Genomic DNA, 19866 nt, shown 5'->3' with positions numbered 1-19866 from the left:
ATGTAATAGAGATGATAATTTTGGGAAAATTTATGCATTTTCCAAGATTAGTATTTGAGCGAAAGATTTTACATGTGAGGGAGTCGCCATTATCAACGCGAAGTCACCTGTAACCGAAAAAGCTTTGTGTCTATGCAAGAATAGCAAAAAGAAATTTTCTATGTTTCGCTTCACCTCGGACAACGCGAAGGTGTTGATAATAAATATTAATAAGGCTGGTCATTATGTTATTATAATAATCAAGTACCAGTGCAACGAAATAAACTTCCGGACACGACAAGAATCAATTTACAAAAGTTCGTTTCACAAAATTTTGTTCTACGTGGCACCCGAAACCTCTACGTATAGCGTCTGCGGGGCTATAGTCGTCAGCCAACAGAAGTCGTCGAAATATTGGAAAGGGAAGTTTTGATTTTTTATTCAAGATATTTCGTCTCTTTAATTTCAATCCGCGTTTAAAGTCGTCTTATACCCAATTGTGAACCAGGATTGGCGTTATTGAGGAAAAAGTCATGACGTCAGTTTTAAATAATGAAATACATGTTATCTGATCCGCGATTCCTCTTGAAAGTCCCCGGTCGCTAATGATAATTATTTGTCAGATTGGACCGACTGTTTGTGCTGCTGGAGGCCGGCGCGGGCGCAGCTACTCGACGTGCGGCGGCGCGCCAGCTCGGTGAAATTCAAAAAGCTCACCCTGAGGAATTGCACCGGTTGCTTGGAAGACTGATGAAGCATCTTCGATCGCCTGCTTGGGAAACGAGGGTTGCAGCGTCACAGGTGAGTTCATTTTTCCACGGTATTACTGTTGAAACTTTTTAGTAGCAGTAAAGCTCCTTGTGAAAGAGTTCGTCCCGGGTTAGTACTGCCATCTTACCTATTTCTGCCGTCAAGCAGTAACGTTCGTATTACTGTGTTCCGGTTTTGAAGGGTAAGGGTGCTGGTGAAATTACAGGCACGTGGGACTTGTCAACTTATGTCTAAGGGTGACTGTTCTCTCACAATACGCCAAGCTTTCACAACACAGCGGCTCGTCGCTGCGCAAGCGGATCTCGGTCGGATACTGATGCCATGAGCTCATTGAGCATTGCGAGGATACGGGGTGGTGATTATAAAATTTCATACGTACATTTGTAAGCGTCCGCACACGATGACGACTTAACAAAGTTTGTTATGAGTTAGTTATATTTTTGTTGTAATTATTAATACGAAGGCATTATATATACCTTGAAAAAATCTTTCGATCAGGCTGGTTTCGAACCGACATTTTCTTGCAAACCGTGTATTTACCGTATATTTTTGTTGTCAAATTATCATTTCTGTTGTTTTATGTTTTTTACTGTATAATCTGAAGTAATTTTTGGTTAAAAAGAGAGTTGTCAAACTATAAGTTAGTCTAATTATTATGAACGAACAAGTTGTGCGCCTGACGGTAACCTACACACCTATCCATAACAGTTGCAGTGCCACTCAGAGCTTTAAATCGCAAAGATCTGAGGGGCACTGCCACTGCGCCACTCACACTGAGACGTAAGGTGACAAGTCCCATGTAACTGTAGTTCCACCAACAACCCTTCAAAACCGAAACACAGTAATGCTGACATTAATGCAGGCAAAAATAGGTAAGGTGGCAGTACTTCCCTGGACGAACCATTTCACGAGTTCTACTACTACTAAAATGTAATGCAACGCAAAAGTTTAAAAGCGTGTAAACTACATTGTTGTTATTGCATTAAGTGTCTTATTGAAAAGTATTCGGTGCATAATACAAAATAACACATAACTTTATGGCGCCTTCAAAATATTTACAGTGACAGTACTATATTTATTACCAGAGATCAGAATATAGCAGAGCACATTTACTTAAATTTCAAGGAAGTAATACACGTAGAGTGGATAATACCTTTGTATTTTTGTTGTGTAACTGCTAGGACTTTCAATCTCGCTGAATTTCTGCGTCCCGGGAATACATTATCGAGACTCGGGGCTTTATATAGGCTAGGCATTTAGGCAGTGAAAACATGATATTTTAATGAAGTTCTTCATTATCGCCAGTTATAAAATAAATAAAAAAATACGAAAGTTTTTAAAGAAAAAGAAACACAGGGTTTTATATAGTTTCAGATAGAGAGGATCTCTTTTTAACACTATCGTTCTTATTCATATCAATATTTTTTGATTGAACTAAGCTCCACTCAGTAGTTTTTTTTAATACTGTTTAATTAAGTGACTAAGTCACAAAATTCTCAATATTCCTTGTAATTTTCGAGACCGAAATATCCGGGATGACAACCCTAGTAACTAGCAACCACTTTACTGCGGTAATGTATTTAGAGGTAATGTTTTGTATTGAAATGAAAATGTATTGTAAGTTAAAATAACTCACTATTTTGTTTTCGATTTTTTGTCTTTTATTTTTAGTCATTCCGGGATTTTAGAGGGAGGGATCATCTACTCTGTATGTATTACTTAAACTTTACGTAAATATAACATTCTGCCTATTTGAACCTTTGTTTATTACCATAGCAATTTAAATGGAAAGTTAAATGTATGAGATATAAAAATACGCTTATAAATATCAGTCGTCAACTACACTGTAGTAGTAGTGGAGCTAGTGGATTTGCATTATTTGATTCCGCTTTCACCTTTCCATCATCGGGGGACTATCATCGCCTTTTCAAGGCGATAGTGAATAGGCTTTATTAAGGTGTGCATGCTACATTGTCGACCCCATCATCACTTTCCATCAGGTGAGATGGAGGACAAATGCGCACTTATTTTTAATAAAAAAAAAAAAGAAAGGTTGTGAATGAGTTCGTGCAGGGAAGTACTGCGAACTTACCAATATCTGCCGCCAAGCAGTAATGTGATCATTTCTGCGTTCTAGTTTCGAAGGGTTAATGGTGGTAGGGAAATAATAGGCACATGGGACTTGTCAATTTATGTCTCAGGTTGTCAGGCGCAGCGGCGGTGACCCTCAGAACTTTGCGACTTAAAACTTTGAGTACCACTGCGACTGTTACTTACCACCAGGCGCACAATTTATAGTATCATAAAAAATGCCATGCAATGCACGTCCGCAACGTATAATACGACATACCTTGGCTCCATGAATGAGTATCCGATATTGTCGCTGAATTGATTATCTGCACTCTTTATTCCACGTGTATCGCGATAATCGCAGATTGTCAGATAATATGGCACATTGTTGTTGTGCTAATCGCTGCATTGTGAAGATGATTGAGAAATTAATCGGTATATTAGCATATTTTGTACCGCTTTTAAGAAATATGGCTGTCGAATTGGTTGCCACCCGATATTAATTCCTGAAATCCTAAAAAACACGAGTAAAGTCGTTATTGGTAAGAATAGCCAGAAACCGGAATTATAGCTTAATGCACGGGTCTTGACAGTCGTCATTAGAAAGTCACAAATTCATTTAAAGGGCAATATGTACGCTTTCTTAAAAAGATTCCGGTTGATATCCAAAATTTGCCATTCACGAGGTTTTATACTACAGGATATTTACAGCTTCTGCGTACTTGGATGACAAAAATCCATAAAGCCATAAACTCGCTAATCGGCCATTCTCACGTTCGATGTTCTCAGCCTAATTACCGTGGCCATATCGGTGTCCTCGGCCTAATTACCGTAAATATTTTTTCTCGCGTATTATACCCAATAACATTGAAGTATGAATACTTTAAGCTAAACTATCAATATGTCTAAATGGCATTAGAATATACAAAGTAGTTTTCGAGTTATTAAGACACAAATATTTCATGGAAACGATAATTAGATCTAATTACCGTAGCCATGGATACGGTAATTAGACATTTCAAAAATTTTTAAGAAAATAGCTTAATTATTATTTGTGTATTTTGCTACATTTGGTTTATTTCTACTACAAATATTTATTGAGCTGTGTTAGAAATAGTCAGTTTTTCTTAAAAATTTGAACTTTCTAATTACCGTATCCATGGCTACGGTAATTAGATCTAATTACTGTTTACATAAAATGTTCGTGTCTTAATAACTTGAAAACTATATTCTATATTCTTAATAACTTGAAAACTATATTCTAATGCCATGTAGACATCTTAATAGTTTAGCTTAAAATTTTCACATTTCAATGTTATTGGATATAATAGGCTTGAAAAACCAATGGCTACGGTAATTAGGTTGAGAAAATCGAAGTGGCTGTGGTAATTAGGCTGAGAACACCGAATGTGAGAATGGCCTTAATAAGTCACTTGTAGTTTGATTCAAATCAATAAGTGCAGTGACTTGCAAAGCTATCTACACTAAAAGCAAAATGCTTGTAGGCAGGCTTGTTGACACAAGCATGTGGTATGCACCTGATGTGCATGTTATATGGCATACCTTTAACGTGTATATACATGCTTGTTATCTTCAATTTGCATACGGGCACGGAAGTAGGCTACACGAAAATACGTAGTTTGACTTTTAGAAATACGAATGAAGGTGTTACCACAGTTGTCGTCGTCGACTCGACGTAATTTGATTAGAAAAAGCTCAATGTTCGTACCATGAGAGCTAAAACGACGTTGCGGGTTACGCCTGTCATGAATTGTGTCCTCCGTCCTTGGCAACTAGCTCAAGCCAACTTCGCGTCGATAACTGTGATGCATAAAATATTTTTATTTTATAATATCAAGTGACGGGACGAATAAGTCGTGCGCCTGATTGTAAGCTACGCGCCTATTTGTAACGGTTGCTGTGTCCTCAGAGCTTTAAACCGCAAAGATCCGAGGGGCACTGCCACTGCGCCCGGTCACCCTGAGACAATAGTTGACAAGTCCCATGTTCATGTAATTTCACCAGCACTCTTACCCTTCAAAACTGGAACACAGTAATGCTGACATTACTGCTTGGCGGCAGAAATGGGTAAGGTGGCAGGACTTCCCTGGACGAACTCTTTCACAAGGAGCTGTTCTGCTACTTAAAATATGCAACAAAACACAAGTATTTGAAGTACAAGAACTCTATTTTTAACCTAATTAAAAAAAAGAGGATATTATCAATTCGACTATGTGTTTTTTATGTATGTTACGCGATGACTCCGGCGTATGATTTGTGAACGGATTTTGATGATTCTTTTTTGTTGGAAAGAGCGTACTTCAGGGTCCCGTTTAAATTTTAAGAAAATATTCCACCTCTATGTTAAAATATTCCAAGATTAGGTTTCTGAATTATCCGACGGTGCTTAAATGTAGTTTCAAATCCAACAAGTCCTCGCCAAATGTGTGTTTCGCCTATTTATGCCAGGACATTGACTGTTGTGCTAGACGACCTTTGATCTGTACCTGTAACCTTCCATTCACCTACCAACTGATTCGAAAGTTAATAGAGTCCTTTATGGTTTCTACAGGTATGTAGGTATAGTATTTGTTCATGTTTGATTACTTCCTGCGCAATATAAAATCTAGTAATTATAGTTGTATTATGGCGTTGGATATTTATTGAAATATTTTGGAATACCGTTAATTTGGAAGGACGGAATAACATGAAAAATTCATGAGTGATGGTTAAGTCTCCATCTTGAATACAGTCCTTCTAGCAAAGTCACCGTGTGGCGGCTAGGTTTTTTTTTCACAGATAATTATAAAGACCCCAAATATAAGCTCCGCGTTCGCTGTGTTCTTTACTGTAAATCTCCTCAACGACAACTGAAACCAATAATATGGCCGTCCTCGTCAAAACGAATAATAAGAGCTCAAACACAAACTATGTACGCTGTTGTCCCATCTATCTGCAATTTCCATCATCAGATCGTCTCTGGTCACCATTTTACTTTCAATGGAATTAATTCTATGTAAAGCAACAGCACATCGGGCTATATACGCATTGACGTATTTTGTTCCCGTTACACTGGAGGCTATTTTCGGACAAAAAGGTGTAGACTAAAAGTGAAAGTGGGTGGAATTCAATAAACTGGATTCATCCCCTTATTTGCCACCCTTAGGCTCTGGTCACACAGAGGCGGCCGCGGAAGCGCTCTGTGTGACCTGAGCGCTACAGGTATCTTCTTCAAATATTAATGGGATCACAAGTAAGGTACACCTTTTTCAACAAAAACTTAATCATCGAAATCAGTTTAAAAATGTCGGTGTAATCATCATACACACAAAAAATACAGTCAGAGAACCTCCTCTTTTTAAAGTCGTTTAAAAATGACTTCATTCAGGGTGCTCTTGGGTTTACCCAAGTATTGAAGTGCATCCAATAAGTGTGCGGATGCACATACTGTTTTTATGCTTTAATACGTAATGCACTAAGGGTCGTATTCTAGAACTCTACTCAATGCTCAAGTCAGGATTGCACTGGAAACACAAGCACTGGAAATACGACCCTAATGGTAGGGACTTGAGTATGATTTCGAGTGCTTTAAACCATACTCAAATCCTGACTTGAGCATTGAGTAGAGTTCTGGAATTACGACCCTTAGAGCGGTTACATTTGGCGACTTGTAGCAGCGATGCAAACGCGACGCAGTAGCGATGCAGTCGCTAATCGTCAACCTTTACACACGCGCGCGATTAAGCAGCGACGCAAGCGCGCGACTGCATCGATACAAACGCGCGATTGCATCGCTACACTTGGGATTTATAGGCGATGCAGTGTCGCGCGTTTGCATCGATGCAATCGCCTATAAATCGCGCGTTTCACAACCGCGCGTTTGCATCGCTGCTAAAAGTCGTGGTGTGTACCCACTCTAAGACGTAGAATGCTGGACAGCCCCAACAGCATACAGATGACACTAGCCGGTAGACAGGAGAAGCATTGGGTATTGGTTGTTATAAAACCTCATGGTGACCGTGTGTATTTTATTAATAGATTTTTTGTTCTATTATTTACTTTTTGTTTAAATAAATAGCGCGCACACTCATAGCCCCGCACTAGGCAAACCCTGTATCGCGGGTGTCATGGACACACACATAGACAACCACAAATTACATCCAAACTCACGAGATAAATAAATGTAGGCCTTATAAATATTTCTCCCGGCTCGGAATTCGAATCCCGGACTTCTGCGTGGCAGACCAGCATCGTAACCGTTCGGGTGCGGAAGCATTCAAGTTCAGTCACAGTCAAGTCAGTGCCTCTTGTTTTTTTTATTTTTATTTTTATTTTTTAATATTGATACAAAGATAAACCAATGTCAAATTAAAGCGATCCGACTGGAACTAGTGTCTGTTGCTTGAACGTGGCTAGTTGATCGCGATGTTTGTATCAATAATAATTAAATATTTAACGCATACACTCATAGCCCCGCAGTATAAAAACCCTGTATCGCGGATGCCATTGACACATACTCATAGACAACGACAAATTACACTCAAACTCACGAGATAAATAAATGTAGGCCATACAAATATTTCTATTCGATTTGCAATCAAACCCGGGCGTGGCAGACGTGGACGTGGTAACCGTTCGGCCACGGAGGCAGTTAAAAGTTAATAATAACAAACTAGTAGTAGAGTATGTCATAGTCATGGCAGTAAATCATCATAATGCTCGATAAATATAAATATTGTTTGTTTTTGTTTTATATATTTTAAGTGCTAGACAGATTTATATATTTTAAGTACTAGATAGTGGTTTGAATAAACAGGACTAGAATTTGAATAAAAAAACAAACATAGTACATCATATTAATGTATGTTAATAATGTACAAACATGTTAAATGAGTTTATGACTCAGCTACAGAAGGCTACTTATATGAAGCACATTGCCCTCGTTGATATTCTGCTATAGCCTGTGATTGTTAAAACACACAAAAATATATCAAATATACATACACGCATTGCATACTTGAGTAAAAACGATAATAACAAGAGTGACATACAGCTAAAATTTAAAGTTGAAGTAACAATTACAAGAAATGTAACGCATAAAGTAACAATTATAAGAAACCTGGCATCGCGAAATAGCTTCTCAAATAACAGCCATTGTGAGCATTTTCATCCGAATGTCGGTAACAGTTGATGCACTGCCCGACTTGCAGAAGGAGCAAGTCATTCCATATTTTAGCTGACGTTTATTTGAAGCAACCACGAACGACGACAGCCAATATTATGATCGACTTCTTTGGTTAGCCTGGAAACATTATACATGTTTTTTCATCTAAAGGACACCTATTTAAGGCAGCACGAGTTACGCACCTGATAATCTGATCGTGATCTCGTCGTGGCACTAGCAAAAACGCACGCATGTGTTGTGACCCTTTTCAACTTCATGGTCCAACCAGACAAGACCTGAAAAGTATATACAGCACTAGTTTAAGTTTTTGATACCTCTGCCAATGCCGCTGACGCCCGTGTACCGTCTCCACAGACCACATAAATACTAGTAATCGTCTCCATATAAATAGTTGTTGTACGCTGTGTAAATTGCACAAAGCGTAGGTCCAAATACTGAGCCCTGAATTACAACTTTTAATACACTATTGTATAAAAATGGATTATTCTCTGATTACTTTATTGATCGATATGTTATGCAAACAAACTGCGTTTTCGACGTCAAGTCTTGTATAGACTAATGATGGGATTTTCTTGAAAGATTTTTCTTTTAATTAAATCCTCAACGCAAAAAGAAGGAAGCAATGAGTTTAAAAGCTTTGGTTTGTGTGCCTGTATGACTGTCTGTGGCATCGTAACTCCCAAACGAATGAACAGAGGCCTGAGTGTAAATTTGTAATCATTCAAACTTAACTACCGCATTTGCGTTAAGATTTTTATTTATTTATTTATATTTATTTAGATCTTAATTATATGTTCATAAGGTTTACATTAAAAATCTTATCGCAAACGGGGATCGTTAAGTTTACGTATTTTAAAACTTACGCTAAGGGCCCTGATCTCAAAGTTGTTTTCTTTTAACCGTGGCCGTGGCCGAACGGACACCTTGCTGGTCTGCAATGCAGAGATCCCGGGTTCGATTCCCGGGCCGGGAGAAATATTTATATGGCCTAAATTTATTTTTCTCGTGAATTTGGGTGTAAGTTATGTGTAATGTATGTATGTGTAATGGTGGTCTATATAGACCACCATTACACACACACATATTCTTATGTGTGTGTGTTACATATGTGTGTCCATGGTACCAGCGATTCGGGGTTTCCCTAATGCGGGGCTATGAGCGTGTGCATTATTTATTTATTATATTGATATGTTGCGAATTTCATTAATTAAGCAATCCAGTGAATTGTCACAAATTTTCGAAGAAATGACACGCAAGCAAAAGTGTTCCACTTAATGCTCACGACGTGGAAGAAATAATAGGTGTTTACCTTTCATGTTATTAATAAGATCAGGCAGTCGAATTAAACATGTCGTTGCGTATAAATCACTTATTTAACATTATTTACTCGATATGGTTCGATATGAAGCCTTTGTATAGGGTTTGGTTGCTGTACAATAAATCCGCCTATGTGTGCAATTACCAGGCAATGCCTAATACCTATAATTAAAATCAATAATTTATTAAAACAATATAATTTTCATATTCAAGTCGATGAATAAATATTAGACAACACCACATACGTTGCTCTGATCCCAAAGTAAAGTAGCTAAAGCACTTGTATTATGGTAATCGGAAACAACGACGGTACCACAAACACCCAGACCGAGATAATAATGGAAAAGTTACTTTTCTACTCTGACCCGGCCGGGGATCGAACCCGGGGACCTCAGAGATGGCGACACCATGAAAGTCGAATATTTACATTAGATACAAGTAGTCAATGCCATATATTCAGTCCTTTTGAGCTTGAATGGATGTAACTTAAATTTAGACGCAAAAAAGTTGTTTACATACTTTCAATTCAGAATTTTTTATTCTATGTTCTCAAAATTGTATAAGTGACGTTTAAATTTGAAAAGATGTTACGTAGTTGTAGCAGTTGTTGTATAGAGAGATGTCGAAAAAAACATTGCGATCTCGCACAGTACCTATACGACGTTACTCACTGTAGACATCAGTCGATTTTCAGCGCATTACGTACATATAACGATAGTCCAGAGGCTTTAGAATTCAACCGTAGCAGATACGGCAACGTAGCGGTATACGTTCCCTTGGGATATGGCAAAATGTTGACATAAATTTGGCAAAGACATTATTTTGACACTGATATGACACAACGTTTCGTTTAGTTAATTGAATTAAAACAGACAACAATTAACAACTATTGATTTTAGTGTATACAACAACTTATTGATTATCTTTTGAATATAGTCGATAACAACTCAACCTTAAATGTATCTCAATGTTTGAACCAGGTACCACTATTTGTAACAGGAATAAGATTTTATTGGACCATAGTTTTTCGACATTTTATATGGACACTGATGATACGACATTATTTCTAAATCAAGAGAATGGTGAAGCGAATAAAAATTGGTCCCCTGCACCATTACGTCACGGGCGTGGCCGATTTGAATTATTTTTTTTATAATCTTCAATTTGCGGTCTTTTTTCTATTCGAAGTATATAACAAAAAAAAAATAAAAGCCTGGTCATCATTGTTCCCCGCTTCACGCTGCCAAAGCCTCAAAAACACGAATATGAAATATAGGGGAACAAAAAAATACTTTTAGCCAGCTCTTGTTACATCAAAAAAAGAAAGTAAAAAAGTAAGATTGTTTGAAAAAAAATACAAATATTCGTACGTACGATTTTAGATTAAAAACATGAATTGAAACGTTCAATATATGTATTATTAAAACTAGTAAAAATTAAAATGAAACCGCTTAATAGCAATAATAATTACTATATGTACCTATATAGTTTTCAAAATACGCGGTTGCACGGTAATCCCCCGTGCCATGAACTACAACCTGATTGTTATCGGAGATTTCCCTAGTCTTTTTTTTAATTTATAATATCAAGTAACGGGACGAACAAGTCGTGCACCTTGTGGTAAGCGACATGCCTATCCATAGCAGTTGCAGTGCCACTGAGAGTTTTAAACCACAAAGATCTGAAGGACACTGCCACTGCGTCCGTCACTCTGAGACATATAAAATAAAAAATAAAAATAAAAGTGACTTTATTCTTCAACACAGGAAACAATACATAAACACTTAAAATAATAACTTAAAAGGTCTGTAATGAAGAAAAGGTTACAGCCTCAGCAAGATGCTGGTTTTCAGGCTTTACCTGGTGATAAAAAATTTTGACGTAGAAATTTAAATAAATTAGTTGCTGCAGACACCGCAGTATGCAATTTATAATTAAATATATATTTCAGAAGGCACCTCACTCACCGAAATTATACAACTACTATAAAACAACACAGAAATTGAGTAAAAATCTTAAATTATGAAGCAAATGATACACGCACTGACCATATAGCAAAATAGGTATAAAAAGCATTATACTCACTACTTATATATAGAATAGGATAAACTAAGAATGAAATTTAATTGAACATTATTGATTATAATTATATATTATATTTACTTGTTATTTATGCTAACATACCAGAACCTAATTCACCTCCAACCAACAGCACGAAGTCTTCTGTTGTTTCAGCAGCCATTCTTTATACATATATTTGAAAGTATAGGATGACTTGCATGTTTTAATTGGCGGTGGAAGATCGTTCCAACATTTAGAAGCGGCAAAGCGGAAACTGCCTCTAAACGAGTGCAATCTAGGAGTTGGTGATAAGTACATAAGTTGACAAGTCCCACGTGCCTGTAATTTAACCAGCAAAAAGTCATCATGGAATCGTCATGATTAAATACGATGGACACTTGCGCGATCTTATTCGTGTGAATCAAGATATACCTTCTTGCTGGACAAAATTTCAAAAGAAAGTCAAATACCTCTGAGTAAATCAAGGAAACGCATTAACTTCACGTCACAGTAGGTATTAATAAAACTACGTATACTTACGGTTTACTACGCTCAGATAGACTTTGTCTTTTCAACCTGCCATAGAAAAGATCTTCCCAGTAGAAGCCTGCGTTATTTTTACCTTGTGCCATGGGTATGGACTATTAGACCATTTTAATTTATGATAAAATATTTGTTTGAAAAAACAAATATACGCGATTTAAACCCGAAAAATAGTTTCATTTCCTATGTACAACAATCGCGAAAACCTAAGAACTCGATACATTTTAATTTCGTTGAAATTTTTAATAAATTTCGCGCCCAATATCGTGATCGTTGCAAGATTTTCGATTCAGGCAGAAAATACGAAATGTAACTGAGGTATTAAAAAAAACTCTAGGTAATATAACAGTCAGGCGTGACCATGAGACATGTAAATATTCGAGCCCGAAGAGTTTCATTTAAACAATAATTGAAAATGATATCATTAATGTTCAGCCTCAACAGTTTCGTAATTAAAAATGCGAGTCGCAAGTGTTGTCCTCCACGTGGTTAACTAAGTGTAGTTTTTAATATGCATTATGCGTGGATAATTATTAACCGACTGTAAAATTACTGTGAAATTACCACAGCCGTACAGCCTGGAAATGGGTAATAAAAATAGCACTTGCTCAATAACAAATTTCTTCACTAACAAAGTTGATGATATTTTCTTTGCATTCACCCACACTCTCACTATATATCATTGTCTCAAACTCATATTCAAACGTCGTATTTCTAAGGTATATAAAATCGAAGTAAGATTTGTTAATATTGTAACTCACATTTACATAATATTGTGAATAAGAGAGTCGCCACACTTGTTGACGCGGAATCGCAAAAAGACAAGGTATAACATCTTTTTCGCTCTTATTACATGCACATACCGATTTAATGAGATTCCAGTGGTGAATGTAAGATGGTGGCTCCGTAACATCATATTTTGAAATTCCTTAGGTTTCCTTCAAAGTGTTGTGTAATTGTACTAAAAATTTCAAAAGGTGAATATTTTTAAAATATTTTTTTAGAATAATTCTGGAGAAATTTATACCGAAAAAATAGTTTTTTTCCTGGAAAAAGTTATTTACCATGACCCCAATACTCGCTGGAAGTAACCGTAAATAATTAGATATCTGGATTAAATACCTTTTGGCAGGTTTTTTTTTATGTTGAGCTGTAGTCGTGGCATGACACAAACTGGCTGTAATTCTGCTTCGACATAATCGCTATATCCAATTAACACTACGCCAACTCAATTTTTGGTAATTTTCTGTTTTTAATGTAAACAGCCAGCGCTAGTGAAATTCGTTATCATTCGTTCACCACTTGTATTCCGTTGTATGATTATGACATGTTTTGTAGGAGTTAGCGTTAGAGATTAGCGTTAGTGTCCTTTTTGTAGTTGAATCATCAATGCGCAAATTGTATTCTTATTATTAACACAGTTGATAATCGGGTAACTTTTGTTGGGAACTTCAAGCAAAGAGAATTCATTGATTATCGCTTTAGAGTTATTGCTTTAGTAAACCATACACACATGTCCCTAGGAAAAAGGTTTAGACCATATTCTACCTTACTCGCCTTTGCTTCCTTCACCTTTGACGCAAGTAATAATTTAGACAACTAAAGCTTTTTTGATTAATAGAACTAGAATAGAACTCCTCTCTTCACCATCTGAAATCTCACTAAATTCGTAATTTTTATTTTGTCATTTCTAATTTGTTTATTGATGTACGTACTACATAATATGTACCTACTTTTAATAAATAAATTCCATATCAAGCCATTCTCGTAATATCCTTTACCAAGAGTTTTCAAAACTACTTTTCTTTATTATTAATCTATATCACTGCTTATCGCGCTCAATATTTGTTGTTGATAAAATACCTGGCAAATCTGCGATAAACTGGCGCGCGAGTCTGTCATCTTGTAATCATGCTCTATGTCGCGATATACTCACGCGAGTGGTGCGTCGAAAGTCTGACGTTACCGGCAAACGACAAACGTTCTGGCGCTAAGGGCAATCTTTTTTTAGCGCTTTTAATGTTAATAATGGTATTATAAGACTTTCGATAGTAACGTTCAACTCCATTGTGATTATCGGGATAAATAATAACACCTTCAAGAGGAATATAGTAACATAGAAGCAAAATAGGAGCTGGCAACCGCGCGATTGTATTATTTAGAGGAATTTAAGTGTTGTTGCCTAGTAAATAGAATCGGCGGCCGCGCGAAAACTTTTGCTTCGTGTAACTGGGCGCTAAGGCGCGACTTGCGCGAGAAGCGACATAAAAGTGCTTATAGCGCTTCAAGCAATGAATGTGGTTGTCCGACGCATTATTATTAGTATTTATCGCGTTCCTGCCTTACCTTTTATTTCGATGATGACAGCCTTCTGCAATCTTATTTATTATAACTATTATTTTTATGTTACATTAAGTTACGTGAACGAAAAAATCCGATAGACTATAACTACCATACTTAAAAAATAATATTCATGTACCGGAAACTAGTGATTATTGATGTGCCAGACAGACTAAAAGGCTTGTCAGAAGCAATTTAAGCGTAACAAATTTTGTAACCTTCGATGTGAAAGATTTTTTTTTTATTGTTCACAGGCAGTAGAGGCTATTCTATCGAACGTTCCTGAATGGCACCCTTCTCCGCTTACAGGAGCCAAAGGTGAGTAAAGAATATCACCATAATCATTATCAACCCATTACACGTACCAGCAGGTGCCTTAAGGTGCCTAAGATTTTTTGACGATTGACACGAGGTTGAGCTACAAAAAATACGATATCGATCATCTGCTTCTTACATATTTAGTCGATTTTGTCTGATTGATCACCTATCGTCGGTGTTTTGTAGAAAGGGCAGAATCGCCATTTAGATTTTTTTTTCAGGGTAGCACGTTTTATGTTTTAACGACTGTTTTAAAATATTAACGTCCTGATTTAAAATTCAATTTTGGGTTTAATTAAGTTTAGGTTTAAAAATTGATTTTAAAACATAAATATTTTAAAACCTGAATTTTTTTCGAATCGTCGCTTTCGCCCTTTATGCAAAACAGCAACAATATGTTGATTGATAAAAACCGGGTAAATCTGTAGGCACCTTTAAAGGAGATTGTTTGGGCTATGCTCCGCCACGCTAGCTCAATGCTGGTTAGGACTTCACATACTTCCAAAAGTTGTAATCCGTCTTCAACAAAACTGCCTCTGTGGCTGAACGGTTATTATGCTGGATTGTCAGCTGCAACGCAAAGGACTCGCGTTCGATTCCCGGGCCGGGAGAAATACTTATATGGCCTACATTTATTTCTCCCGTGAGTTTGGGTGTAATTTGTGGTTGTCTTGTGTGTGTTCATGGCACTCGTGATACAGGGACTCCCTAATACGCTAGGTTATGCGTGTGTGCATTGAAAAAAATCAGGGTTTCATCACGATATTTTACTTCACCGTATTAATCTTCTTCTTCTTATCATATCGATTGCGTACACATTAAATTAGGTACAGATATGTTTACGAGGAGTCTGTGCCATAATAAATACACTTCGGGCCATTTTCTCATCGGGATAAGCAGAGACCAAAGGGAAATAATTGACCACAAAGGATATCCTTATCCATGCTTCAATAAACGTCAATGAATGCACGTCCTACATCATGTGCTGTCCCCCCGATGCAATCATTATGAATAATAGGACAATGGCACAAGGCAAATGCAACGCTGTAACAAATGATAGCCGTCATTTATATTGCAATTGAATTTATAGACGTTAATCACGATCATAAAAATGGTTAAAGAAACGTTTCGAAGGTATCGTTCCCATGAAATTTGTGAAACTTCAAATGTTCACTTCTCATCAAGCTATACACTTTTGTTCGAATATCGCCTTCAGTGCAACGGAAAAAGATCAGTCAATTTGTCAAACACCAAAAATAAAATAAAAAAATCTACTGGATCTTGGGTCTTTAATAATTTTGGATCAAATGTCCTATCAACTTTACGAAAATGTAGTTGTTGTAAAACTTAAAAAGTCTAATTAGAGCAACTGTATTATCGATTTTAATGAAAATTTGAATTAAAAAAAGTTACTTAGATGTACTGTGTTATCTAAATATCTAAAATGTAAATTAAAAAAAAATTTGAAAGATCATTATTTCACAAATATTTTTTTTTAACCATATTGAGTGTCAGTTTGTAACTCTTTGCTCAATTGAGACTCGTTTTGTTCCTCATATCAAACTGTGTATTATTCAGTTTTGTAGGACTATGTTTAGTTAAGAAAGTAGTACCCCTTTAATAAATTCTTAAATAAATAAAAAAAAAGACAGAATTATAAGAGGAAATAAAAATACAAGTTTGATCAAAATTGTACAGATGCTTCGAGATCTACTTACTACACGAGTTCAGTGTGACCTCGTTTAAAATGACAATAGTCGAATGCATCTGCAAGGACTGCACAGTACCTCATACCCACAGGAAGAGCTGAGTTAGTGCTCATTTATAGGTTAATGGGGGGACTTGTGTAGGTATATATATTTTTTGCACGACGTTTCTGTAAGGTGCGGTATGTAGGCCTGTGGCTGTTGCCTTCATCCTTGTTACATGAATTGCCGTGGAATACGCCGAACGCAAATGTAACTTAAAAAGGGAAATGGCATTGGACACGCAAAACGAAATTTGTAAAAATGATTGGAAAATAAACATTGTTATTGCGTAAAATCACATGTATTTGGGTACCTACTAACTTTTCAAGCTCTTACTGGTCCCGTGGTCACTACTGGCTCTAACTGACCACTGTAAAGAGCCCGAAACCATAGTAAAATAAGAGAAGTATGGTAACTCCGTATAAAGCAACAGCGCGACTTCTATGTGTGCATGACCACCGCGCGCCGTGTATGTCGCACGCATTCGCACAATAAAGGAAGGCGCGTTGGGAAGGACAACCACTGTATTATCTGCTGTATAGATGGCAATGGAATCACTGGTTCGACAGAGCACACGTAACAACTGCCACTACGTTCACTCTCATCTACGGCTCTCGTGATACCACTGTAGTCGCATCGCACATGAATACCCGAGACAGTATTGTCATATACACTGCAACCAGTGTTATGCAATGTGAGTGCATCGTGAGGTTATGCGAATGTGTACGTCCGCACACGGCGCGCGGGGCGGCAGGCGTACACACATATGAAGTTACCATACCTGGCTTATTGTGCTACGTCAACGTTGGTTTGTTTTGATCACGAACATAATTTTATATCCGATAAAAAATTTAATCGCTTAATTAATTTTCAATGTGTAGCAACCACAAAAACACAAGAACTCGATATGTGCAAAAAAATGACATTGAAACGCAACTTTAATATAGTACTCTCAATATTTCGTCTTACGATCATTAGCTTCGTATTAACTTTCGAAATGACATAATACTCATAAATAGCACAAAAAATCAAATATCCGATACTCGTCGAAAGTATCTTCAACTTTCTTTTTGTTTATCTGTACTTTCATCGTGTTAAAATTAAAAAAAAAATTCTGCCACGATCTACTTCAACATATTATAATTTTACATAAATCTTCTTAACGCGTTAATCTCATTAGCGGTGGCCACGATACACTTGACTTTTAAGAAATCCATGCCGCCATGAAAGAAAGCGCAAAAGTTAAATATAATAGTCAATTTTTAAGATTATTGAATGTTTGACCACCATGATATTAAATTATTTTCATGAAATCCTAATCCACTAGTTTGTTATAATATTAATACAAAGAGCGTACACTAAGAAGAAAATCCTTCGATTCGGCTGGATTCGAACCAGTGTCTCCGAGCAAACCGTGGCAAACGCTGTGCTAACTAAGCTACAGAACGAATTAGCGGACTTTACGAATTTTTCTGTGGCAGATCTTTGATTTTTTTTGTTTTTAACGACTTTTTTGCCGTAGTTCCGTCTGTGAGAAATCTATTTCTTCACTCAGCCGGGTACCTTTACAGCTACCTGCAGTTGACTAGAGATGTCGTTTTAATAATTGTATTTTTTAAGTTTATTGAAAGTCACGATGTTTGACCACCATGTTCAATTATTTTTGTGAAATTATTCTTAGTTATAGCGTCTGGCACGGTTTGCTGGGAGAGAGGCTCATTCGAATCCAGCCTGACCGAAGGAACTTTTCTTAGTGTTCGATTTTGTATTAAAAACACTGCCCACTGTATTGAATGTGCTCTTCTTACAATACTATCAGATTTGATTTTGACATTTTCTCTGATTCTGTGGCTTGAACTTGGAACTCAATTAAAACGTGTCTTATGTGTTGACTTTGCGATAGATTTTGTTTTATTTATTGTCTTCTCAGGTATTAATTAGATTCAAATTTCTTATTACTGTCATTTAGGCACTTTTTGTTGATGAAGTTTGATTATTGTGTTCACATCTAGGGTACAATCTTTTCATATAACTAAGTGCATCAAACGCTTTCACCTTATTTTAGAATTGTATCCAATTTTGTGAACCGAATTAAAAAAAAAGAAAAAATCATAATAATTATAATAGTCAAATTTTCATAGTGTAGTGAGGTACTGAGTTGGATATTGAGTTACAAAGTAAAAAAAAATTGAGAAAATAACTAGAAATTTAAAGAAAATACACTTTATACTGTATAATTTAGCTTCATTACAATAACACGTTTTCTTGAAACCGGTGTTAGGATACGACCAGTAAAATCGAGAATTGGATGTTAAAATGTATCGACTGAACTAAACTAAGTAATAACTGATATCAACTATTCAATAATATAAGAACAAGATAATATCAATAATATCAATATCAACAAATAATTTCGAATAGACAAATGACACCACTATTTGTTAATTTTCGGCTTAATGTTTTTATGTAAAATATTTATTCAGTAGCCAACCGGGCCGTAACTATGGGACCTGTATGAGATCCGAAAGACCCAAAATGACGGTTTGTTTGATAAAACAAATATACGCGATGTGGTCCGATAAATAAATTAATATCCTAAAATATTTATTGTTTTGTCGTGTTTAAAAATATATAATTTGTACGTTGCCGTAATTATGACCACTTGCCGTTCTAATCATGCTAAATTTTACGGAGTATATAACATACTAGGCACCCCGCGCTCGACAGAACTTTTTGTTCGTGGAGGCTATAAGAAATTCTGTTCCGTCGGAGAATAGCAATTTTGATCCTGAACGTGTTAATTCTTAAAGATTTACTGTCGACTCTGACGGAACAATACTTCTTCTACATTACGAATAGATTTTTTTGAAGATCGATTAAAGTGTAGAATGAAATATTCATAATCTATAGATTATACCTTTATACCTTTTGTATACAAAAGCATCATCTTATTAATTTGTTATAGTCAGTCAGTAAATAGATTTCAATAAATTATTTGTACCAATGAAGCGAGATCGATTGCAGACAGATGCCTTGTTTACCTTATCCGGATTGGTTATGATAAAGTAAATGATGAAACATTATGAGGGTAGTTTAAAAATAGGTTCTTACTGCTTTTATTCTTATGTGATCCATTACGATAAATAAAATTATTTAAAGCAAAAAGTCGTGCATCCCTATAACGGCGGTGTTTTGTAGAAAGGGTGTAAGCGCAATTTCGAAAAAAAATTCAACATATTTTAGTTTTTCACGACTGTTTTAAAATAGTTATTTCCTGTTTTAAATTCTACTTTAAAAACACAACAAACTTTATTAAAACCAAAGTTTTATTTTAAAACAGGACGTAAATATTTTAAAATAGTCGTTAAAACCTAAAACACGCTTCCCTGAAAAATTTTTCGAAATGGTGCTTTCGCCCTTTCTACAAGACATCGACGATATGTCTTCTTGTAAATATTACGTCCTAATCGTTCTAACATAAACATCTCAAATGATTATTACATGTTTACGAGCTAAATGGGCACGATGATGCAA

General features: G+C 36.2%; 1 protein-coding gene and 1 long non-coding RNA gene across 3 annotated transcripts in view; one reads left to right on the top strand and one right to left on the bottom strand.

Moving 5' to 3' along the window:
* Window positions 1-19866, top strand: part of LOC113233945 (TATA-binding protein-associated factor 172) — a 73230-nt gene that overhangs the window by 9049 nt on the left and 44315 nt on the right. Inside the window, exons 2-3 of the mRNA XM_026469181.1 lie at window positions 603-780; window positions 14521-14584. Of these exons, the coding sequence (XP_026324966.1) occupies window positions 603-780; window positions 14521-14584 (242 nt within the window). The remainder of the gene's footprint in view (window positions 1-602; window positions 781-14520; window positions 14585-19866) is intronic.
* LOC113233907 lies at window positions 7714-10105 on the bottom strand. 2 transcript variants are annotated; one of them, XR_003310763.1, is made up of 4 exons: window positions 9994-10105; window positions 9315-9484; window positions 8188-8280; window positions 7714-8122 (listed from the first exon to the last, which is right to left on the bottom strand). It is a non-coding gene; the product is annotated as an uncharacterized LOC113233907 (long non-coding RNA). The 2 variants fall into 2 exon arrangements; XR_003310764.1 differs by lacking the exon at window positions 9315-9484 and having other exon boundaries at window positions 9994-10087.

Source organism: Hyposmocoma kahamanoa, unplaced genomic scaffold, assembly GCF_003589595.1.
Source record: "Hyposmocoma kahamanoa isolate Upper Pololo Valley unplaced genomic scaffold, ASM358959v1 80, whole genome shotgun sequence".
Taxonomy (NCBI): Eukaryota; Metazoa; Arthropoda; class Insecta; order Lepidoptera; family Cosmopterigidae; genus Hyposmocoma; species Hyposmocoma kahamanoa.
The sequence above is the reverse complement of the archived record's forward strand: the minus strand, read 5'-3'. Positions and strand labels throughout refer to the sequence as shown.